Here is a 24876-nt window from a genome sequence, read left to right as displayed (position 1 = left end):
GGACCTAGACTGTTCTCAGTGGTAGCAGATGACAGAACAAAGAGTAATGGTCTCAAGTTGCAGTGGGGGAGCTTTAGGTTGGATATTAGGAAAAACTTTTTCACTAGGAGAGTGGTTACCTAAGGAATGCATTACCTAGGGAGGTGGTGGAATCTCCTTCCTTAGAAGTTTTTAAGGTCAGGCTTGACAAAGCCCTGGCTGGGATGATTTAGCTGGGGATTGGTCCTGCTTTGAGCAGGGGGTTGGACTAGATGACCTCCTGAGGTGCCTTCCAACACTGATATTCTATGATCTTCTTCTAAGTTTCTAATACTATTTGTCATGCCTGTGTTCTGATTTGCAAAGGGGTTATCTGTCTGTTATGCTCTTTGGTACATTATCTTATAATAAAACAGTGGTTTGATTTAATTTAGTAAACTGCAGAACCATATTTATGCAAAGCAAATTTGGTTTTGCTTTTTACAGTTCTTCTACCTATACAGACATTGTTGTATGCTTGTTCGAATAAGTTAATAACGTAGGTTGGGACTTACAAAAGTGCCTAAAGTAGTTAGGTACCAAACTCGTATTGAAAGTCAATGAGCACTGGGTGCCAAACTCCCTTAAACGCTTTTGAAAAATCTCAACCACATTTTTAAATAGGCTTCCAGAGGGCTTTTGGCTCCTTGCAGCTCATATATACAGGATCTATGCAACATTAATGATGCAAACACTTCACTGGGGGGTGACTTTCTTTGGTTGTTCTAATCCCCATACAATTAATTACAGAGCAAAGCTGCTCTGAGTTATTTGGACTAGCAATGGGCCTGAACAAAAAGCTCTCATCTGAGCTAAATCTTTCAGAAATTAAGATCCAGATTTGAAATTTGTAATTCAGAACAATCTGTTATACAGGTCGCTAATAAAACCCCAAACCCTTAGTTTTTGAGGCTGGATTCATGGCTTGCAGGTACCATAACAATGCAGCATTAATGATTTTACTCTGTCCAATTGGTTAGGTTCTTGTGTACATAAATGACGTGACCTTCTCAAGTGATTAAACAGTTCATCTGCTCTGGGCATCTGAATATAACACACTCAAATTAACAGCATAATAATCTCTAGAGAAACTCCCTGCAAAAGGCAGCTAACATCTACAAGTCTGGCCTATATAAACACCTTCCATAAACAGAGCCTATCTCACTAGCATACAAAGGAAAAAAAAAACACTTCTAATGTACCACTGATAAGAAAACTCCTGTAGCTCACGAAAGCTTATGCTCTAATAAATTTGTTAGTCTCTAAGGTGCCACAAGTACTCCTTTTCTTTTTGCGAATACAGACTAACACGGCTGCTACTCTGAAACCTGGTCTTACTGCATCCTTATTTACATGAAAATAGCTGTTTGCTAGCAAATAGATTATCATGTCCTGTAATTACCACCATTGAAGAGTTTAGCTAATTGTCAGCTTTATTTGTGAAGTTGCTTTTTAAGACTATAAAATGAAGTTATAAACATAATGAGACCACAGAAGCCGTGTTAATCTTTTTATATCTCTTTTATGGATGGTATTTCCAGTATCTTTATAGTAATTCTGCCATTACCAAGAGAGTCAAGAGGCGGAAATAACAGAGACAGGTTTTATTATAAAGTTTAGATCAGCTGACGGCAGATGGACATTTGCATGTACGGAATGGTCAAGTTTCATTCCAAAAATATAGTGTAGTTGGTGGAGAAGTATACAGTGCCTGATCTGAGGGACTCACCAATTTCATGAGATGCACCAGGGAATCAAAAACAAACATGCATTAACCTGTCATTGTATGCTGCAATAAGGGGCTTTTCAGAAACTGAAGAGAGCATTGACCTGTCAGCCTTCCTCACTGCCATCAGGGGCATAGACAGAGTTAGCACTCAGCCCCACCCAAATCTGTGTGAATGCAGTAGCCAATATCTGTGTGGTCATGGATCAGGAACTCCTGGCTAAATAACAGGTGGCTTTCGGCCCATCTGCCGAACGCTATGACCAGCAGGGAGCAGAGTAGCCCTGCGGGCCCATGCCACTGCCTATGCTCAGCACTGGAAATGTCTCCCAGCCCCAGACTACTTTGCTAAGAGCCAGGCCCTGTGCAGGCTACACCTGGCCTGCCTGACCCAGCTTAACCTGTGCTTCCCATGGGGTGGCGGGGATCACGCCTTCTTCACTGGCCAGTCCAGCCCCCAGGCTCCCTGCACTCAAATCCCTTCTGTGCACCCAGTTATCTACTCCTACAATCAAGTATTCAAATAGATGCTATAAATAGACAATAAGGTATAATATAATAATATGCAATGCAAATGATTTGCTGTGACATCAAACCTCTTGTCTTTGCCCGTCCACCCTAAGCTGGGGCCCACCCAAATTTCTACTCCTAGCTTTGCCACGGACTGCTACCCTTTCAGCCCTGTGCAGCTTGACCATCTGCACTACTGCTACATCAGGGTCAAGGGACCCGTTACAAAAACATCGCCCATTGACTGGGTTATATCACAGTTAAAAAGTGTAGTGTAGACATGACATCAGTGCATGCCCATACTGGTTTAATAACCTAACCTTGTTAGGATGGAACATGGTTTTCAGGTTCATGAGATGCACCAGGGAATCAAAAACAAACATGCATTAACCTGTCATTGTATGCCGCAATAAGGGGCTCATAACACGGTTACAATCTGTGTTCCGTTACTGGTCTATACGCTACCTAGAGAAGTGGTAGGCAGCTATGGGTAATACCTACCCTGGGGAGAAAAAAAATCCCTGTCCAGTACAAAAATGCTGACTGCTACAACCAAACTAGCAAAAACTGTGCTGGAAGAGAGTGATCCATCAGGATTGTGAGTTTTCTGGGATTTCCAACTTTTCACTGACATTCCTTTAAGAGAAACCACATTTTCCACCAGCTGAAAATTCTTCTCACGGTATGAAAATCATCCCCATGCACCACGGCGATACCTACCACCTACTACAACTTGGTGTCGCCCCTCTCTCAGTCCCCTATCTGGTGTTGCCAGTTCCTAGGGTAACTGTTTAGACCATTCCTACTCAACACAGTACTCCTTCTAATGCCACCTGGCCCCAGCTCCAAGCAGAGGACTAAAGGGGTGCTCTTTCTGCAGTCTTAAAATCATTAATGGGTAATCCTCAAAAGCTTTGGCGCATGGTACAGTCTGCAGGAGCACTGCATAGTCAAGTGACAATGATTTATCAATTAATGCACAGCGTTTGCTATGATAAGGAAAAAGGAAACTCTCTAGGGCAAACAGGGAGAAGTTTTATTACTCAAGTGTACAGCACCCACACTGGAGAGAGAATTCTCACCTTGGTTGAAACATCTGCAATCAGGTTCTGCTTATTTGGATCTACAAACTCCACAGGCTGACCTTCAAATTCAATCTTCCCCAGGACTGTGCCCTGTGGAAATAAAGCATTAGACAGCTAAGTGCAAGCAAACAAGAAGTTGCAAACAGTGGCGCAGGTGCTGACAGACAAAAATCCGTAGGAAGTTGAACAGCTGCTCCAAGACTTTAGTTTAACATTACAACTTCAAAAGTTTGCTAACCTTCACCAGTATCAAAAGTGGTTAAACACCCTATATTTTGGGGAAGGCAAAGCAGGCAATCAAATCAGTGGATACGGGCTAGGTCAGCTGTCTAGTGGTAGCAAAATGGATTGCTACTCAGGGGAGATCAGAATTCAGCTCCCAAGATGGCAGGCTTGCAGGTCTGGGAGCACTCCCAAATCCAGCATGCACCTTAAATGCTTTCCCCCGAATGCTGTCTTCTTGCCAACCACTCTGGCTGACTGCAGGAGCAGCTCTGGTGTCAGGCACAGGGAGTTACATCCTCTCTTCTCAGTGGAGGCATGCTGGACCTTTCATATGAGAGGACGAAAGTGAAAGGGAGAAAGGGGGTGTTTCCATATCCCTTCCTCAAACTCCTATGGTAAAGCATGGCACCTTTACATTCTGTATCCCCACACTAATGTGTGCAATGGGACTCCCTACAGGCTTCGAAGGTACTCCCGTACACAGGTGGACCAGGGTGAGGCCACACACTGTAATACCTGAGACATTGCAGTCCTTTCCTTATTCTTAGAGCAAGAAGGAACCACAGTCTCGTGGACACCAGTGTGTGCAAACTGTGGGTAAGTGACAATGGCAGGCACTGGAAGGGCAAGAAGCTGCTACCTTTACTCATACCACCTAGCATCATACACCACACATAGCCAGAATGGGACAGGCACAGCCCCCATGTGAGCAAGGGTGGCAGAGTCTCTCTCCTCTCATTTTAGGTAAAATGCCATTAACAACCTCTTTGCTAATTTGCCCTCTTTCTGGGGTTTTGAGGAGACTTCTCTTTCCCTTCTCACATTTGCTGCTTTGGTGAAGTTTATATGGGGCAGAAGTTGAAAAGGCCCGTATGACCTTCAAGAGACAGCCACTTGGGAGCTCTGAAAACTGCCTTGCAACTCCGGAAAAGCTGATTACAACACCCCACTACCACCACCACCTCACATGCACAGCGTCTTACCTTGACACTGGATTACTTAATGAAATGGTGCCCCGGGTTTACTGTTCATTTATGCATTGATCATGCTGAAACCCTCTCCTCATCTCCCATTTATAAACACACACAAAGTGAAATATTAAGTTAGTTTTTCATCCTGACTGAGATTCGTGGGAAAAAAGGCAACATGATGCATTTTTTAAAAAGCATAAACCAATATCGCTCTGAGTCCAACATAATGCACATTACTACCCTACAGTGTATGCTAAGCAAATGATTATTGAAAGCATATTTACTATGGATGAAAGGGGCACTGATCTATTAAGGGATACGTATCAAGGAAGTACAAAATGTATTTCCATTTACAAATGTACTATATTAAACAGTACTTGTCTTCTGTCTACAAAAACAGGCATTTTCCTTAGTATTCATTTGTGCAAATATTCAAGTTAGGTCATTCATACACTGCTGGGTGGAGGGAATGTAGGTTTGGACTGCATCATGCAACTCAAACACCAACCAAAAAAACCCCAGACAAGAGCAATAGAAAAGCCTCAGTGGCGCAATGATCTTCATTCCAGATGGATTTGATCATTGTTTTACCCAAGATGTGAAAGGTACCCTGCCATTAATCTCCCTCCAGTAACGTAATATTGCACATGTCCTTCAAGGATCAGTGCTGGGAAACCAGACAGGACTAATGGCCATACAAAAAGAAAATAAAGGCTTAGCCCCAAAAAGGTGTAACTGGCCTCATCTTTGGAGGGTCTGATGTGAAATAAGACGCAAGGAGACCCATCAAGCTCTCTCTCTCTGCCTATATTGGGGTCTGCCTACCATCTCTGCCTACCCACAACATGCACACACACACCTGCCTACCTGGGACTCCCTCAGGCTGTAGCAACCCCTCTCCCCCCCAGCCTGCACCTATGTCAGCACAGCTTTGTCATGGCCCACTTGTACAGAGTGGGAAGCCAAGAGGAGAAGAGCTCAAGGACAGTTGGGGAGTTCTTGCTCTGCCTCAACTCAGGGGTACTGGAGTCGTATGGGGTGGCAGATGGGGGACTCTCATCTGGAGCAGTGCTCTGGCTGGCAGGTCAGAGTGTGTGCAGTGCACAGTGCTTGGCAGAGCAGGGTCCTGAGGAGCAGCGTGAGTCGCGTAGCCCCACGGCCACCAACAGCTGTCTGTGGTTCTCTCAGCCATTAGGGAAAGCACGGGATGAGGCTGGGTTTAATATACTTGGAATCAGGGAGGGGGATCATACCTTGCCCCGAATGATTTTAGTCAGCATCCTTGTGTCAATCCCACACAGAGCAGGCACCTGGAGGAAACATACAAGAGAGCCCAGTCAGAGAACAGCCAGGGGAATATTACAGAGAGATCACCTTGCTGGGCAGCCTATCAGAGAGAGACAGTCCCAGGACACACTTCTCTTTCTCTCTCTCTCCTTTGCACATTCCTTCCCCTCCCCACGTTCCCTCTCAGAAATAGCAAAGTATCTAGGTGCTGTGCTGGGCAGCTGGTACCTGTACAATGAAACACCTGCGTGGCATATGCCTTTCTGTCTAGTCTGCGAGCCCCGTTCTGGCCTACCACCAGAGGGCCGGGTCCTCAGCTGATGTAAACTGATATAGCTCCACTGACAAGAAGTCGTTGACTTCAGGAGTGTGGCGCTGGTTTTCCATCAGTGGGACTCAATTAACTTCGGGGGGAGGGATAGCTCAGTGGTTTGAGTCTTAGCCTGCTAAACCCAGGGTTGTGAGTTCAATCCTTGAGGGGGCCATTTAGGGATCTGGGGCAAAAATTGCAGATTGGTCCTGCTTTGAGCAGGGGGTTGGATGAGATGACCTCCTGAGGTCCCTTCCAACCCTGATATTCTATGAACTTCAGTGCACTTACTCCCAATTTACACTGGGGTGAGCGGCTTCAGAATCTGGGCCTACATGACCAGACCCCTGGTATCTGCACCTGGAGTAGTTTGGAACAGGGGAGCACATTGGAGAGAAATCGTTGGAAGGGAAAGTAATGGAGAGTAATTGCACAGGGCGGGGAGAGAAACTGAAGTGAGGATGAAAGAAAAGGAGTACTTGTGGCACCTTAGAGACTAACAAATTTATTTGAGCATAAGCTTTCATGAGCTACAGCTCACTTCATCGGATGCATTGAGGATGAAGTAATGATAAACTTAACCTAATGTGAAAAAACAAAGAACCAAATATCCCCACTTAATGAGCATTTCTCCTAGTTAGTCTTGTCCGTGTCTCCTCATTGTCTCAGAAGTAGGAAACCCAGAAAAAGCCCAGTGCAAACTAGAGAGAGCAGGGGCTTTGCCAGCACAAACCAAAGGTCTGATGACACGAACTGTAGCACACTGTAAACCAGAATCTCTCTCTCCTGGTTTCCATTACTCAAGGAGTCACTTAGCACTTTCCTCAGAACAGATATTCCATGTCAAGTATCCGCTCTGGTTGCCCAAAGATCTCTCACCTTTTCTTCTTGCAGCCACTGTCCCAGAGTTTTGACTGCCCGCCAGTGACTGTACTCATTGCTGTAATCCAGCACCAGCAAACCTGACACCTGCAAAGAGAAAAGAAGGGGCAATGAGTTGTGATTAGTGGAAGCATTAACCATGTACAGCTGATGCATTTTAACACACTTCTATCTTTGTTTACACTAGAAGTGTTTATAAGCCTGTGCTGGCTAGCACACTTGCTAAGTACACCTCACGTTCCTACTCTAAACAGCGGCTTGGCAAAACTGTAATCCTCGCTGTATCAAATGGTCCTGCTGGAGGATATTCAGATTTTAAAGGCGAGAAGGGACCAGTAGATCATCTAGTCCAGTAGTTCTCAAACTGTGGGTCATGACCCCATTTTAAGGGGGTCACCAGGGCCAGCATTAGATTTTCTGGGTCCCAGGGCTGAAGCCGAAGCCTGAGCGCCAAAGCCTGGGGCTGATGCCAAAGCTCAAGGGCTTGAGCCTGGGACGGCAGGGCTCTGGTCCTGCCCCACCCTGCCCTGGGCGGAAGAGCTCAGGCTCAAGCTGCTTCCCACCCGTGGTCATGTAGTAATTTGTGTTGTCAGAAGGGGATCATGGTGCAATGAAATTTGAGAACTGCTGATCTAGTCTGACCCTCACCAATCTCTTCAGTAAAGACAGCCTATGTGCTCAGATGGCTCTCTCTTGCCATGATCTGATCTCTCTATGGCAGTTTGCCTCTGGGAGACAAAATCATATCTGAGGCACCAGAAATAAAGATGATGAAGAAAAAAAAACAATCTTCTGCATATTTCTGGGAAGTTCCATCTAACTTTCCCCCCTCCGAGGATGAGCCTGAAAGATGTCAGTAAACTCCCATCCACCCCAGGGATTTGTATTTCTAAATCAGGTCTCCACTGGACTAGTTTGTCCAGTCCTGATTTTGCTGCTGCCATTACCTTGATTCCATCAGACTCTAAAAACTTGCTGAGGCCCATTTCATCCAAGGCAGCGGTGTCTGGCGCCCCACCATTGCCAACAATGGGGTTAACCATCGTGAGAATCTGCCCCCGGTAGCTGGGATCTGTCAGGGTTTCAGTGTACCTGAGTTAAAAACAAACAACAGACAACTTTTGGCATGGGGCAGGGAGCGAAAAAGCCAACATAAACTAGCCAGCAGTGAACTCCCAAATACAAGGGAATGCAGAGTCTGGAGAAAACTCCCAAGGAGGGATAGATTTAAACACACGATTAAATGTTTTGCTGAATTGATACTCAAATCTAAGGTTTCTATGAGGTCAGTACTGGAACATTTTTAGCCTCATTTTACAAATCAGATAATTGCACTCTGCCTACATTTCCCTCTGCAGCTCCAATTGAATAAGTAGTTCTTCATTTTCTCTATGTCCTGTAGCTGTGAACTGTTAAATAATTGCTCTCTTACACCCCAGAAATGGCTGTATTTCAGCAGTGGATGAAATTATCCTTTCGTATACTTTCCCAAGTGCATTGGGTGTTTCAGGATGAATTTGCCCTATATATATACACATAATGTATTATTATTGTTGTTGTTTAAATGGTATTTAATTGGAAACTCCCACAGTTTACCAGATATCAGCAATTTGCAAGAAACATTTTTATGGAACACCAGCCTCACTGCCAAAAGATTAATTGTCAAACACTGGAAAACTCTTTACAAAAGCCAGAATGGTTGCAGGCTGATACAGACAAGTGAGTGCTCTAGCCAACTAAGAGAAATGACGTGTCAGTTAAACAAAGTCCATGAAATATTCCTCGGTATGCTTGTCCTGCTTTTGGAAATATATTTCCTGCTCTGGTTAAATATGCATGAGGTTTTCATTGTTAACATATGATTATAGTAAATGCATGGTATGCAGACATTTGGCACATATAGTACGTGCCTTATATATATATCTCTATATATAGAGAGATATATATAGAGAGAGAGATATTCTCCTTCCTATTGGATTGTTTACGCTACCAAACATCCTTCATTAATGCCAATGCCAATGTAATTAATCTTTGTGTGTTGTTTGTATTCAAAAAACATTGGAAAAAAGCCACTGGGTTTGGCTGTGACATACATGCACAGCTCTGCACTGGGCCATAATACCCTTAAAGCATGCACAATGCCTCCTATAGCTTGGAGAAATGGCACAAAGAATGACACATATGGCACAAGAACTAAAGAGGCATCAGGGTCCAATCCTCTCGGGGCTTACACAACAAGTCCTGCCTGATCTCTGTAAATTCTTGTCAATCACTTTCTCTGCTAGAATGTCCATGGAAACAAACACAAAAAAAGGGAGCAAACATGTCAAGGGGAAAAAAGGGGAACTTATGTATTTTTTGCAAAAGTGTTTTCAATTCTTCCTGCATTTTTCTTCTAAAATGAAATTATTTGTATACAACTAGTTGAATGTTTTGTGAACATTTCTGTGGAAAATCATCCCAGTCACCAAAATTCAAAAATTTCACCAAAAAGCCTTGTCAAAAAATTTGAACTGCGCCAACATGTCGGCCATTTCCAGTCATGTAAAATTCAAACATCTCTCCAGCATTCCTTCTCTGTAATGTTAAGTGACAACTCAAGAGTTCAGTTTGTCATTGAAAAGACATAGCTCCATGAAATAATTTTCACAAGCTCAGTCTGAACATAGTCAGGATTCTAGTAATATTCAATTCACACAGGGCATTGCTCAGAGGCTTACGAGAGGTCTTGGCATAGTCACTCCTATGCCAACACTACATCAGCTCATTAGCACACTCACTTCCATACTAGTATCTTGCTATCTATCATGACCAGGTCCTGTGCCTGACAGGGACTTAAGGCCAAGACGTCTATCTATTCCTAAAGACCCTTATCCTGGTACAGTGTCATTAAAGTCAATCCACGGGTGAATGGATTCCTTTGGATACTCGAGGCCTTCATTATTCTGGGACTTTGAGAGCTATGAGGTCTCACTCTCTGCCCAGCAATCCCTGGATTTGTGACAAACCCAGCCACATTCGTGCCCTGCGAGAACACTGCAAGGTTTAATTCCCCTCACCCCCGCCACATTCTCTTCTCCATAACAGTCAGGGTTTCCTACCACCCTAGAGCGGGATGCAGCTGGTCACCACCAATCCCTGTGAATCATCTTTGCTGCTGCTCCTGGGCTCAGCACCTCATCCGCTGAGTCTGCGCAATGCTCAGCCCCCACCTCCCAGCCCAGTCCACCGTGGTTTGGTCCTGAGCTCCTGCAGCCACTGCGCACTCCCAGTGGGGCTGAAGCTGCTGCCCTTCTAAACTTTGCCCCTGCCAATGGCACACACCATGCATAACGTACATGTGGCTGTGGGTGCCACTCTATATGGAAAATGTTCTACTTCAACCAGGACAGGGGGTTTGCGTTCAAAGTGGGACAGTCCTGCAAAATCCGAGCTGGTTGGGAGGAGGTTATGCCCATGGACAGTAAAATAAACCTTAACCTCATATTTTGCTTCTTCCCCATATGTCCCCCAACACAGGCCATTCCTTCTGAGTGTGTCCTCTGTGTATCGTCAGTAAACGAATACTAAATCCAGCTCCTGCTGCTGAGCTGCAGTGTTGAAGGGAAATTAATCCATCAGGTGTTGCTTGACTTTTGCGATGTGACAAGATTTATTAACCATAATCTATCACAGGGAAGAGAACTCTGGTGCCCTCCATCATTTTGATCTATATTAAACAGTTGTTTGTTGGCAGGTATATTAACACAGCTAGTAATTAGTGCTGTCGAAAAACATAATTAATTGCCTTGTGATGCAAAACTTTGCAAACAGATTTCCTAGGCTGCAATTTAGTGTTCTCACCAATGGAACTATTTAAAAACCCATCTTGCGGTATTTGTTCCAGGTAGGGAGAGCAGAGTTTGGGGAGAGTGGAGCAGGTGCACAAAGATTTGCACTGAAACCTTGAGCTTCAATTTTACCTCAGAAACGTCTTGATTCTCCCTCCCATTGAGGCCTGCTGCTCCTCACTAATGATCTTATTGCATCAAGCAAGTCTGCACTATGGCTGACTTTCTCATCTGGACAATCCTGCAGAAACAGTGGCCAGTGATCTTGTTTGATTGACCAGGTCCATTAGCTCCAAGGCTATCGCAGACTCATGAGCTTCTACGCTGAAGTTGGACAAAGAGTCCCAACATGCTAGTGAGCATCACATACTCCTTCTAGATGAGGGGCTCAGAGCTCAACAGGAGGGATAGCTCAGTGGTTTGAGCATTGGCCTGCTAAACCCAGATTGTGAGTTCAATCCTTGAGGGGGCCATTTAGGGATCTGGGGCAAAAATTGGGTATTGGTCCTGCTTTGAGCCAGGGGTTGAATGAGATCAACTCCTCCTGAGATCCCTTCCAACTCTGATATTCTATGATTCTATGTTTGATCCCTATATGAGTCACCACTTGTAATGATGCCCCTGGACAGAACCTCTGGGAGGGCTGAACTTGGGTCCTGTGGATTTAAAAGCATCAGCCTCTACTGCCTGAGCTAAAGGACGTGTTTTATTGGCTTAGAGACAGAAGCAGACTCATATACCACTATATATGACACCTAGCCACTCAAGGGAGATGAAGACACACTTGGCCAGTATGTTACAACTTATTGCTGCGTGCCATTAAGCTGTTACCATGTTTCAACACAGAAGTGGCTGCATTTCAAAGCTGAGTGAAGGGATTTACCATAGTTATCAGTTTGCAAAATAGGGATGACATGATAGAATGTTCAGAAAGTCCATGTGAGCACTGAACCTTTATGCTTTATACCATGATGCTGCCTATCACATTTGGGAGAAGCTTCACATTTTTTTCCACCTTCACATCCCTTCTCAAAATCTTCTTTGCCATGATGCACACAAAAAACTTGACAACAGTTAGGCTACTGACCACGGCTTGTCATGCTGATCAATACTGTCTCATTGTTTCTTTGTATATCCCAGTTAGTCTGTCTATTGCCATCTATTGTCTCTTGTCTTATACTTAGGTTGCAAATTCTTTGGAGTAGGGGACTGTCTTTTGGTTCTGTATTTGTGCAGCACCTAGCACAATGGGGTCCTGGTTCATGACAAGGGCTCCTACACGTTATGGTAATACAAATAATGCATTATTATTAATGTAATAATAAATAATAATAATGAACAGGCAGCTGTTTATATTTTTTCCACAGTTTAGTGCTGCATTACAAAAAGCATTCCTACTTATGTTTCCTTTGTGTTTGCCTTACCCAGCAAGACCAGTGTTGAAGACAACTTCACCAGCTATGGATGACGGATGGCCAAAAGAATAGCCCTTCATCTTTGTTCCATCATCTAGCACCAAGTTTGCCGTCTGTGCCTAGAGAAACAAGTTACATGATGACACTCAGATCTGTATTTTAAATGAGCACACCCTAAAGTTGGGAAAAGACTTGAGGTTAGTAGGAAAACATCCAAGGTACACGGCTCCCATGCCATTTGTGATGCAAAGCAAAAATTCCCTCATCCCCAAGAAATTGTCTACTACCTTATCCCCCTTCAGATGCCTCCTTCTGCCATGATGCTTACAGAGCACAGTCAGTTGGCAACAGCTAAGTGAGTGACAAGTTAAATGGAGTACAGAGCTAGGCTAGACATAAACGTGCTTGTTGGACCATTTTGCCCCCGCCTACCTAGACTGTTTGTTCATTTCATCCTCCTTCTGTATCTTGCAATTAACCGAGGTTATAAACTCTTTAGGCAAGTCATTGTTTTACTATATGTTTGTTCGGGGGTCAATCTGACAAGATGCTGAGCATGCTGGCCCCAATCCAACAAAGCACGTAAGCACATGCTTAACTTGGACTTCAGTGGGATAACTCATCTGCTTAAAATTAAGCATGTGCTTAAGTGGTTTGAGGGATTTGGGTCAGAGTGGTAAATGCCTCACATGTCCAGCTTTTAGTGCATAGGAATTGCCAGACTGGATCACACCTTGGTCCATCTAGTCCAGCATCCGCCTCAGACAGTGGCCAGCCCCAGATGTTTCAGAGGAAGATGCAAGAGACCCCACAGCAGATATCTATAGAATAACATGTCCCCAGGGAGGTCTTCCTAACCTCAATGCATTAGTGGTTGTCTTAGGGAGTGCTTAGCACAATAGGTCCCATGCATCACTGAGGCCTTGCAACAGGGTGGCTCGCTCCTTAATGACTGGAAGGCTGGGGCTAGCCAACCCTGATTACAGAGTAAGTCACACCTGAGAGGAATCAGGTGATTCCAGTAAGCTGCAGGGGGGAAGCTATGAATCTCTGGCTATACCGGCAGAGAGTAAGATTATGTCTTCCCTAGAAATGCTGTAGCGGTGCTGCCGTACAGCACAGACGCTTGCTCCTGTGATGGGAGGGGTTCTCCTGTCCCTGTTGTAAACACACCTCCTTGAGAGCCAGTAGCTAGGTCAACAGACATTCTTCCATTGACCTTGCACGGTCCACTCCAGGGGTCAGTTCAGCTTAATGACATCACTTGCGGGGGTGAATTTTCATACGCCTGAGTGATGTAGCTGGATTGACCTAACTTTTTAGTATAGCCCTGGCCTAAGAAAGCTCCTGGACGGCTCTGACTCAGTTGGGGGAAAGGCACCAGCGGGGAAGGACAAATTCTAGGTGGGAGGTGTTAGGAAGCAGAAAGACAGGAGGGGGTTGTGCCCCGCTGAAACTGACATGAGGACTGCATGAGTTTGGGATCCATTTTGGAAGACTGTGGTATTTCAGATTATCAGGAGAGAGACACTGAACTGAGATTGGGGCCTGCAGGACCAGGGGACCGGAGGACTGAGTAAACTGGACACCAAGTAGGGAATGTTTAATTTCCTTTGCACTGCATGGAGTTTGTCTGAGGAGCCCTAAGAAGGGGAAAAATGAGGTAGGGTACAGCCAAGGTACCTCTGGCCACGAGGTGGCACTCTGAAGGCAGCTGACCCCCTACAGGCCTCTGGGATAACTATGATATAAACTATAACTGCTGTGATCATTTTGCTAGAATAGCATTGGTACTTGTGAGTGATGTTTCTGTCACTTGTCCATCACTTTCAAAGAAACTTTCTTGTCATCACAGGTACTTTGCCTTGTTTTAAAATTACTTGGTAAAGCAAGGTAAAAAACATCCATCCAGAGCACGTTCATGGTTTCTACAGCTTATGCCTGCTGAGCTGAACAGAAATGAGATGGCTAGGTGTGGTATTGTGCACGTGTCGTCTCTGATTACTGCAGTTTGCATGCCTTCTTCCCTCAGAAGTGCTACAGGGGGCACATAAGTTATCAAGACACTTTGTACTACAGTTTCTGTAACTATACCACCACATTTGTATTCCATTCCCAGCCCATGAAAGTCAGTGACTGCACGCCCACTTAGACGAGCTAATTTTCATAGGTAGGAATTATGCCCAGAGAGACTGCTGTGGCTATGGACTGGTGACCTAACACTTTCATTTTGTAATTACAACCACTGCTCATAGGAGGATTTCAAAGCTCTTTATGACATTAATTAAGCCACAACACCCTTGCACGGAAGATAAGTACAGCAATCCCCATTAAAAAGCCAGCATTTCTTATCGATGGTATCTGACACTATTTCAATTTTCTCCTTTACTTCAAATAGATCTCTGTGGTAAGTGTGCAGTAACAGATAGTGAAGGTTAGCTTTTTAATGCTTTGTGGAATTATGATCTCTTTAACAGCGGAGCAAACTAGGGCAGAGAGGTTATTTGAGTTGCCCACAGTGATATGAGTCAGTGGGAGCACTGGGAATAGTCCTGCAAATGATTCCTCATTCTGAGCATTAACCACTACACACTACACCTTCCCCTAGAGCTGATTTAACAAATTAGCAGTCCCAATCTGGCAGCCGAACTCTGCATGCAGTCCTGACAAAATACCACAGCCAGGACCCAAATAGGGCTGGTTCAAAAGCAGTAGCAGTAGTCTTGTAAGCCAATATGGAAACTCCAGTGGCCAAGGCTGGAGGAGCTGTGCTAAGCTTGTCGCTGCTGGAAGTAGCTTTCTGCATATCTTAGAGGGTGATCCCTTGCATTTTGTTGTTAAAAAGAAAACACCACCATCACTTTGCTGCAGAAGGGGATGGAGAAACTACTTTCCATTTGTGGCACATTCGATGAACACTCAAGACAGGAGGAATTTCATTTATAGCACTGAACAATCACAGCAAACATTCATCCAAAATTTCACATATTAAGAACTTCATTGCTGTTATAAATACACTGCAGTTCATTTATTAGTATAAGACATTGTAAAAACTACATTTGACAAGTAACTGAATTAAAATGCATTTGGAGAAGTATTATCTTTGCGCCTTCCTTTCTCTTTTCCATTCACTTACTACTGTGCAACATTCAGTAGTTTTCAAGGGGTCTCCCAGTCATCTGGTCAAATTAGTACGGTTCTCCTCTCTATGGAAGAACCCAGACTGCACGGGCTTTTTTTTTTATTTAGTGTGGGGACTAAAGGTAAAAATTAATAAAAACATTTGGCTGTTCAATATACCATTAATGGATAGTTTTGTACCATGACTAAATTTGTCCATGCTTAATCAAGTGAGATAAATGAGCGTCTGTTCCAAACTCAGTATTTCCTTTATTTATGAATGCAATCCCTATTTTTTTATGGAGAGGTGCTAAAGATACCCCCCCAGACACGCCCCTAGGTGTATCCATGGGTGGAGATATACAAGGTTGCCCAACTCCCACTAAAATTCAATGGCAGCTGTGTGACTAACTCCCTAGGGCCCCTCTGACAATTCCAGCCTCAACTATTACTTAATGAAATATAGCTCGATCGATTTCCAAATCTCATGGTGCTGATCAGTCTGATGAACTTCTCATTCCAAAGTAGTGGTTCCTTCCACAGAGGGCCTGTACACTCCGTTGCCTATAGAAGAAACTTCTTCCTCAGACAGACCTTCTACAGCCACTAAAATAAAAAGGGTCTGCAGCACATGGACCACAAGCGGCATTTGAAAATGAAAGATGATTTCAATAGAAGTTGCCGGTTGCCCAGAACCTTTGAAAATCAGGGCACTCATCTGCGAGCTTAGGGGTTAGATTTTCTATGGGATTTGTGCTCCTAGGTCCGGGGTGGGCAAACTACAGCCTGTAGGCCATATCCAGATTCTCAGGGCTTTGGATCCGGCCTGCAGGTTTGCCCCCCACATGGCGCTGAGCTCCCTGCGCCACTGCTGGAAGCAGCCGGCACCACGTCCCTACAGCCCCTGGGGGAGGGGGAAGCAGAAGACTCCGCGCACTGCCCTCACCTGTGGATTCCACACCCAAAGCTCCCACTGGCCACAGTTCCCTGTTCCCGGCCAATGGGAGCTGCTGGGGATGGTGCCTGCAGGCAAGGGCAGCCTGCAGAGCCCTCTGCCCCCTCTCCCTGCTCCACCCAGGGGCCTCAGGAACGTGGTGCCGGCTGCTTCCAGAAGCGGTGCAGGGCTGGGTGCTCCAAGTAAGCAGCACTGGGCTGGAGCCCACATCCCGAACCCCCTCCTGCCCCCGCACCCCAGCCTCCCGCCCTGAGGCCCCTCCCGCACCCCAACTCCCTGCCCTGAGCCTCCTGCTGCACCCTGCCTGCACCCCAACCCCCTGCCCTGAGCTCCCTCATGCACTCCACACCCCTCCTGCATTCCAACCTCCTGCCTTGAGCCCCCTCATACACCCCGCACACCAACCCCCTGCCTTGAGCCCCCTTGTACACCCTGCACCTCTCCTCTGCCCCAACCCCTTGCCCTGAGCTCCTTCCTGCACACTGCACCCCCTTCCACACCCCGCACCCCAACCCCCTGCCCCAGCCCTACATTCAGGGCCCTGCATACAATTTCCCCACCCAGATGTGGCCCTAGGGCAAAGAGTTTGCCCACCACTGTCCTAAGTGCTGTTGAAAACTCCAACCCTGAATATCAACTTAGGAGCCCAACCTTAGAACCCCATTCTTTTAAAAACTCTTGGCCTCAGATGTTGTTGTTCTCTTAGAGGATAATACATGCCACCTACATAAAGCCAGCTCTATGCAGGTAGAGTGGTTTAGGGAGTTAAGACCTAGCCCTCAAAACAATCTGGGATGGGGCTGCTGCTTTAATCTCTAGCCCTCTGTACCAATTGTAAATGTGCACCCACACCCCAGATCCCTCACCACCACCCTGTGAGCCTGTCCCCATAACAGGCTTCTGCTCCTGCAGACACAAGACCAGCTCAGAAGTCATTTCTGCAGCACACAGCTGGCTCACAGACATCCCTACACAACCATTGTAAACCATTCTACCTACGGACACCCACATAGTCCTATGCAGAGATTTAAGGAGTGCAATGGACTTTGTACAGACCCTTTGCAGCACTGGTGAACTATCCCCTGCATGCATGCATGCCTAGAGCTAGGGTGAGATGTGGGGATATTTCCCTCTCCTTGGTCTATCATTATCTAAGAGCCTTGTTTGTTTACTCAGCATCCTTGGAACAACTACTCTTAATCACGTTTCAAGAGTGGGCATTAGCACATCCCTGAGCTGCTAGCCTACTTCTATTTAATAGGAAATGTGATTGAGGCTACATCTACACAGCAAAAAACACCCATGCTGGCAAATCTCGGAGCCTGCATCAACTGACTCGGGCTCACAGGGCTAGCGCTATAGGGATAAGAATAGCAGTGTAGACATTCTGGCTTGGGCTAGAGCCCAGCTCTGAGGCCCTCCCCACTTATGAGAGCCTAGGCTCCAGCCCAAGCAGGAATACCTATGCTGCTATTTTTAATGCCATGGTGTAAGCCCAAGTCAGCTGACCCAGCCTCAGTCTTGCGACCGTGAGGATTTTTTAAATTTTTTGCTGTGTAGATGTACCCTTACAGACCCCAAAAAGGCCCCTTGCACCTATCAGTTTTTACTGTAGAGGAGATTTCCACTTAAAAACTGAGTTCCTTTTAGGGTTGTCACCCATCCAGTTTCCACCTGAACAGTCCAGGTTTTGTCTTGTGTGTCCTGATGCTATTTGACAAGACGTGATGTCCGTTGTTCTTTTTTTTAATCTGGGGGTGGGGGTGGGGGGGCGGGAAGAGGCAGAGAAACGGTGAGGCCTCAGGGTTCTGGCTACCAGCCATTAGAAAGGTTTCAACCCTAGTTCCATCCCACTCTGTATGAACTCTGGCATTTTTCAGAAGAGGAGTTTTCCTTGGTAGCCTGCACTAAAATTTCATCTCCTGTCACAACTGTGAAGTGTATTGGCTGCTGTTTGGCTCATCTCTTTCCCCAGCAGTGACCGCAGTTTAACAGTGCTGCCTGAATACAGTTTGTGAAGCACTTTAACACCTTTCAGGATTAACATGTAAATTATTATTGTTAGATTTCCTGTATACTTGCAATAGCATGTAGAAGTTTCAACTACATCAGGACGCCATTGCACTAGGCACTGCATAAATGTGTAGTAAAGGAAAACCATTTTCCTCAACTGATATATATTTGCAGTGCAGTGCATGCACTTAAAAAGCTTCTTTTAGCCACATTCCCTATTCTAGCAGCATTCCATCTGTAGTCTAGAGAATGTTTCTGAGACCTGTGATATCACGATCCCAGAATTAACGTTAATGCACCTGCCATAATCCTTTCTACTTTATCAGAATTTTTCATAATTCCAGGTTTCACTTGAGGTTTTTTTTTTTCCTGCTTCAAATCGCTTAGCAAAATGAACCAATAAGCATTCCTCCGCTATTTAGGCTTGCTAGGCAGGGTAACCCCTCACTTACTTCCAGGATTTATTTCTCCCCGCTTCAATATATTCTTGCTACAGCCAGTGTAATACCGACAGCCTCCGGTCATCAGTGGGCGAGATTGAGCCTGGGACTTCTGCAGCTAAATACATGAGCCTCTACTGCATGAGCTAAAAGCCATATGGCTCTTAGCTAAGGTGGTAGAGCAGACTCATTAATCTCTCTCTCTAAGTAGTCTCAGTGTCACTAGATGGGACAGAATACCACACCAGGAGGTGTGTGGGTTACACTGGCTCCCGCACTTTCTTCAATTGTCTTTGTAATGCTATGTTTACTTGCAGCCTGCTATTCAGCCACTAGATGTCTCTGTGTGCTGTAGAATTCCAGGTAGTATGTGGTCACTGGTAAACAAAGAAAACCCATGCTGGAACTTGAGCTGTGTGGGAGCCCATTTGTTTGTCTCTATTTAGAAGCAGTTTTCTGAAGCAGGAAGCACTTATTAAGGACAGACCATGATTGCATATGCCATATCTGCCTTGGCTCCAGAATACACCCTTGTCTTCTCATGGAGCAGTCAACTGGCCAGATGGGCAGAAAATGCCACAGGTGTGGCAGTGCCTAAATTTCTTCAGCAGAGATTCCTGGTGCTGAAAGTGTAATGCAGCCTCTTCCTCAAGATCAAATAGACTTATAGCAAGCTTGGAGTCTCCCCTCAACAGAGGCAGAAAGGCCTCTTGAAGCAAACTCTAAGCAATTTTGGTCAAGAAATCCAACTGAAAATTACACATAATCAACCCCTCTTTTGCAATTTCCGGTATTCCTGATTTCAGACAAGCCAGATATTTATATTTGCTCCTGGCTAAAAATCAGGAAGAGCAGAGGAGGAGGAATATTTCTTATTTAAAAAAAACAAAAAAAACCCCACGAAAATGAACTCAATTTACTTTAAAACTCAAGAGAGATTCAGATTCAGTCTGACTTTAGGGTGACAATTTGGGCCAGTTCTGAGTTTGTTCAAACCAGAGAGGAAAGCAAACACTGGATACGAACCTCCTAAACTGTAGAGAAGTTCAGTTCTGGATTCAGAGCTGGATAGGAAATTTGTAGCTTAGGCCTGTCTCTATAATAGTCCTGAACTCCAAATCTCCAGCTCCCCTGGAGCCTTGGGGAACTTTAGCTATGTATCTGAATTCTATGGGTCAAAGCAATGTGTAATCCCTGTGCTGGAAGCTACCTCAATAACTGTTCTACTCTAGTCACAAGAATTTCATTATTATTAGTTGTGTTACAGTGGTATCAAGAGGTCATAACCAAGATCAGGGCCCCATTGTAAGAGGTGCTGTACATATATGTAAGAGTCCCTGCCCAGAAGAGCTTACAATCTAGGTAGATAAGACACACAAAGGATGGACAAAAGGAAGTAGTATCCTCATTTTACAGAAAAGAGAACTGACCAAAGAGATTAAGTGACTTGCCCAAGATCACACAGTAGACTTTTAGCAAATGTGGGGATTGATCCCAGATCCCCAAAGTCCCAGTTCACTTTTAATTACAAGACTACCTTTCCTTCTCTTGTATACTTGTGCACTAACTTCTCCCCAGCCCATCTGGAAATAGGATCTCCATTTCACTCATCCTCCTCCTTCTCTGAGCAGACAGAAGTATAGCAACTCCTTAACTGATCTGCTGTTTCCTCAATCCCTCTCTCCAATTCCTATGGATCAATCTTCTCTTTTACTTTTTGCCTGCCTCAAATATTTTTGCACAGCCCTTTGATGGTTGTCTGAAATAGTCTCAAAACCCAGCATTCGATTTATTTATTTTCCTCTTCTAATTATATTTTTTGCTTGCTCCTGGTGGGTTATTTTTGGTTTGTTTTTTTAGATCTTCCAATCCTCTCCTTACCAGTTTGTCTCTCTAGTTACACACCTTCTATTTCTGGCTTATATTACTCTTTACATCCCTACTTAACTGCATTGGACTTGGACTACATGATACAAGCTGCAGTATCTCTGCTCATTTCTGAAATGCAATTAAACTCCATTAGAGTGAACCCTATTATGCTAACTCCCCTGTTACAGTAAATATTCCCTGAGGCCCCCCTTCTTCCAAGCAAAATCAACTAGTGGTCTCAGGTCTGCTCCCAGTTGACCAGAATCCCCATGACAAAGCCAGCCATCACCCTGGTCAGTAGAAGAGGTAAGGGGTGAATTGCTCTGAAGATTGAATTTCTCTCTGAGGCATCCCTTCCTTTTCAGAGTTGACATATGTTGGTGGAGCAGGGTGGGTCCCATTTCCTGGGAGCTCATTCCTCTATGTTCTCCATCAGCCACTTTCTAGAAAAATATACTTAAATCATAAAATCTTCATGCAGGCCCAAATCCAGCGACTCAGCAGACTTTGCTCTGGCTGGGTGTATTTAGGGGAGGGGACAGGTGGGGTGCAATTATGCAAAAATTACATAAAATCTAATATGGATGAAACCCAGAAAGTTCTAGGACAATTCAATTCAAAACCTATCGAATTTAATAGAGAATTATTCAATTTCTTCAGGGTTTTTTTTTTTAAACAATTTTATAGACTTCTACAGGCAGGATTTGATTCTCTATTAAGTTCGATGGGATGATTTTTTCACTTTTTTTTCTATTTTACTCCTATAAGAGTCCAGACTCCATGTTGTGATGCTACTCTAGAGACTGTTACACATTAATAGGTCCACTGGTCCTTATTTTCTATGTGGGGCTCAGATGCACAAAATTAATTTCTGTTGTAATGAATCTGCATGCAAACCCTATCCCTGACTGTGCCTTAAACCAGAACCCTGGCCTAAAGCTATCTAAATCTTTGTGGTGTCTCAGGCCCATCTCCAAATAAAACATACCCATATTTCTGCCCCTCTCAAGCACAGAGGTTCAAAAAAAGTTCCGACAGAAGTTATTAAAAGAAAGAACGATCGTGTCCTTGCATGTGCCCTGTTCAAGACAGGAATGGAAGCAACAGAACCAAATATATATAAAATATTTTTGTAAAGGCTGCTCTCTTGGTCTACCTGGCTAGAGCAGAAACAGGAACATCTTACAAGAGAGACTGTTCAAACAGGATTCCAGCTTACAAAGAGCAAGAGCAAAATTTCAATGCAGTAAAAGTGTCCACGATGTACCACGATGGCAGAATCAAAGGAATGTATTGGATTGCAATGCTGTATCACTGTGCTACATGAGTGAATGATGGTTTTGCTTCATGCATGTATCCCAGTTCCTGCTTCTTTTTCCCTAAAGTCTACAGCACTTGTGGCAACAGTAATATCAGCATCCATAGAGCAATTGCCTAACTGCTGTCTTAACCATAATATCAATACTCAATGTTGACAACTCTATTTTATTTATTTTTACCAACTCTTTGCATCTGCTATCCTATATCTTAAATCCTTTCTTTCCTAGTTCATCCATGTTAGTGTTTTGCTGAGTGTCATACTCCTCTTGGGAAACACGCCAGTCCAGTATCAGACTCGGCATGCTCTTGGTGGCACTGTCTCCTATTTCTTCATCATCTCCCTAATTCAAGCAGACCAGGTCACAATTTTCCATACAATTTTTATCCGATCAGAAAATGATTGTTTTTTTTAAATGAAGCTTACTGCAAAAAAAACAGTTGGTGTTCTTAACATTGTACAATTTTTGTGGAATTTTCCAAAATATTTTTCCAAACCAATTTTCATGGAAATTTTACTGAAGTCGGTTTCAAATTCTCATTTACTGACTTGCTGAAAATGAGGGAACAAATTTGGGTAAAAAAAAATTCCATTAAAATATCAGAAATATATTGAAATAAATTTTCGCCCCATCTTTTGATCAGCTCAGAAGCCAAACTCCTCTCCATTGTAGGAGCCAATTTCTTTCCTCCCACACAGCTGAGAAGCACTTGGTCTGGAAATATTGGATCCAGATCTAGATCTGAAGTTCCCCAAAGGCTGAGCAGAAACAGGAGTCTGGTCAGGAGTTTTGTTTCAAGCTCATCTCTAAATGAGCTGCAACTAACTCATCGGCTTTTCCTTTTCTGTTCATCCACCTCCAACAATCCAGGGTGTCAGTGAGATTTTTCAAACAAGTTGACTATTGTATGCAGCGCTGTAGCCTGTCAGACATCAGATTTTAGAGAGATAAGGTGGGTGAGGTATTATCTTTTATTGGACCAACTTCTGTTGGTGAGAGAGACAAGCTTTTGAGCTACACTGAGCTCTTCTTCAGGTCTGGGGACAGGTCTACACTTAAAACGCTGCTGTTCCTACACCAACAGGAGAGCTTCTCCTGTCAGCATAGTTAATCCACCCCCCCCCCGAGAGATGGTCAATGGGAGAAGCTCTCCTATCAACATAGTGCTGTCTACCCAAGGGTGAGATCAGTATAACCGTTGCTTAGGGGTGTGGATTTTTCATAGCTCTGAGCAAGGTAGTTGCAGTGAGGAGGCGTGGCCTCTCTCCGAGATCGACAGGGAGGGACTACTGCCCACCCCCTGGTGGGTGGGGCCAGGAAGGCCATGCCTGCCATGCTGGAGGCAGAGGGACACTACCAGAAGTAAAAAAGGTGAGCCCTGCAGCTCACTTGGGCTGGAGCCACCAAGCAAGGTGGATGCTTCCCACCCGTCCCGGCATGGGAAGCCAAGGGGACGTCTGCTACGCCGAGGATTCGCCAGATCTTCCAGAGCCGTCGGTCACCCCAGATCTTCCAGAGCCATCGGTCACCCCCGACACCGAGGAGCTGCTGGGACTGCCACTGGCAGTGTATCCCGGAGAGCTGGAGGACGACCCCCGGATCCAGGTACACCCCAAGGGGAGGGGAGGAAGTAGCCCAAGGACAGCCGACTGTAGTCTGGCTGAGTGGCTGCCTGATGCCCGGTGAGAGTGTTGCAGCCGGATCCCCGCTGTTAGGGCTCTGGGCTGGGACCTGGTGAAGTAGGGTGGGCCTAGGGTCCCATGCCCCACGCTGTCACCCCACCCCTGGGGTGGCAGCCTCCCCACCTTAGGCCATGAGTCCTGTGTTTGTTTGCTGTCTGCCAGAGCTAGGACGACAGGTTGTAGGAGCGCGATAGTAAGGAGGTGTGGCCTCCCTCCGAGACTGACAGGGAGGGATGGCCACGCACTGCTACAGTACTTATACCGATATAGCTCTGTAGCGTAGACCTGACCTGGGAAACGTACTCAGACCGAGGCCACGTCTACCACTTGAGTCAGCAAAATTTTTGTCGCTCAGGGGGTGTGAAAAAACACACACCCCCGGGCGACATATGCTTTGTCGGCATAAGTGGTAGTGTGCAGAGCACAGTGTTGGTGGGAGAGCTTCTCCCGCCGACGTAGCTACCGCTGCTCGTTGGGGGTGGTTTAGTCATGTCGACAGGAGAGCTCTCTCCCGTCTTTGCTACGCAAGCCATCTTACAGCAGCGCTGCTCCATCGGTTCAGCTGTGCTGCTCTGAAACCTTAATAAAGACAGTGGATTTATGGCTTATTACAACAGTCTGTTACCCACTAACAACCCCACCAGGGCCATCCCTAGCTATTCTGGGGACCTACACCGCCCCTCCATGGGGAGGGGGGCAGGCCTCCACGCGGGGGAGGGGGGATGGCCCCAGGCTTCTGTGGGGGAGGGTGTGGGCTGGGCTTGGGGGGCAGGGGGAACCACCCCCCAGGATTCACCAGTGGCGTGGCTGGGGCCGGTCACTGCACTTCCCGCCACCGGTGAGTGCAGGCCCAGCCCTGTTGCAGTCCTCAGGGGAGTGGGGGGCGGAGCAGGTCGGGGGCTTTGGGGAATGGGTGGAATGGGGGCGAGGCTGGGAAGAGGTGGAGCTGCAGCTGGAGCCGCACGCAGCTGCGTAGGGCACCAGGAAATGTGGTGCCCCAAATTTCCTGGTACCCTATGTAGCTGCGTACTTTCCATATGGGTAGGGACAGCCCTGAACCCCACTGCCCAGCTCCTAGCTTCCCCTTCTTCTCCCCCCCACCATGACTGGAGGGGTGTTAACGGGCCACTTCACCTTGAATAGTTCCTTGAAATGTATGTTAACTACTTATGCAAAACAATCTGTTTCACCTTGTATTTAGCCGTGACACTGAGTAAGT

General features: G+C 45.6%; 1 protein-coding gene across 3 annotated transcripts in view; it reads right to left on the bottom strand.

Annotated features, from left to right (window-relative positions):
* The window catches only part of CPS1 (carbamoyl-phosphate synthase 1), a 131565-nt gene that overhangs the window by 95846 nt on the left and 10843 nt on the right, over nucleotides 1–24876 (bottom strand). For all 3 annotated transcript variants that reach the window (XM_043505694.1, XM_038421643.2, XM_043505693.1), the window contains exons 3-7: nucleotides 12269–12378; nucleotides 7962–8106; nucleotides 7012–7101; nucleotides 5789–5845; nucleotides 3337–3429 (exon numbers count right to left, since the gene is read on the bottom strand). In XM_043505694.1, coding sequence (XP_043361629.1) covers nucleotides 3337–3429; nucleotides 5789–5845; nucleotides 7012–7101; nucleotides 7962–8106; nucleotides 12269–12378 — 495 coding nt within the window. The remainder of the gene's footprint in view (nucleotides 1–3336; nucleotides 3430–5788; nucleotides 5846–7011; nucleotides 7102–7961; nucleotides 8107–12268; nucleotides 12379–24876) is intronic.

The sequence above is a fragment of the Dermochelys coriacea genome, chromosome 11 (assembly GCF_009764565.3).
Source record: "Dermochelys coriacea isolate rDerCor1 chromosome 11, rDerCor1.pri.v4, whole genome shotgun sequence".
NCBI lineage: Eukaryota > Metazoa > Chordata > Testudines > Dermochelyidae > Dermochelys > Dermochelys coriacea.
This window is presented reverse-complemented; position numbering and strand designations above follow the sequence as displayed.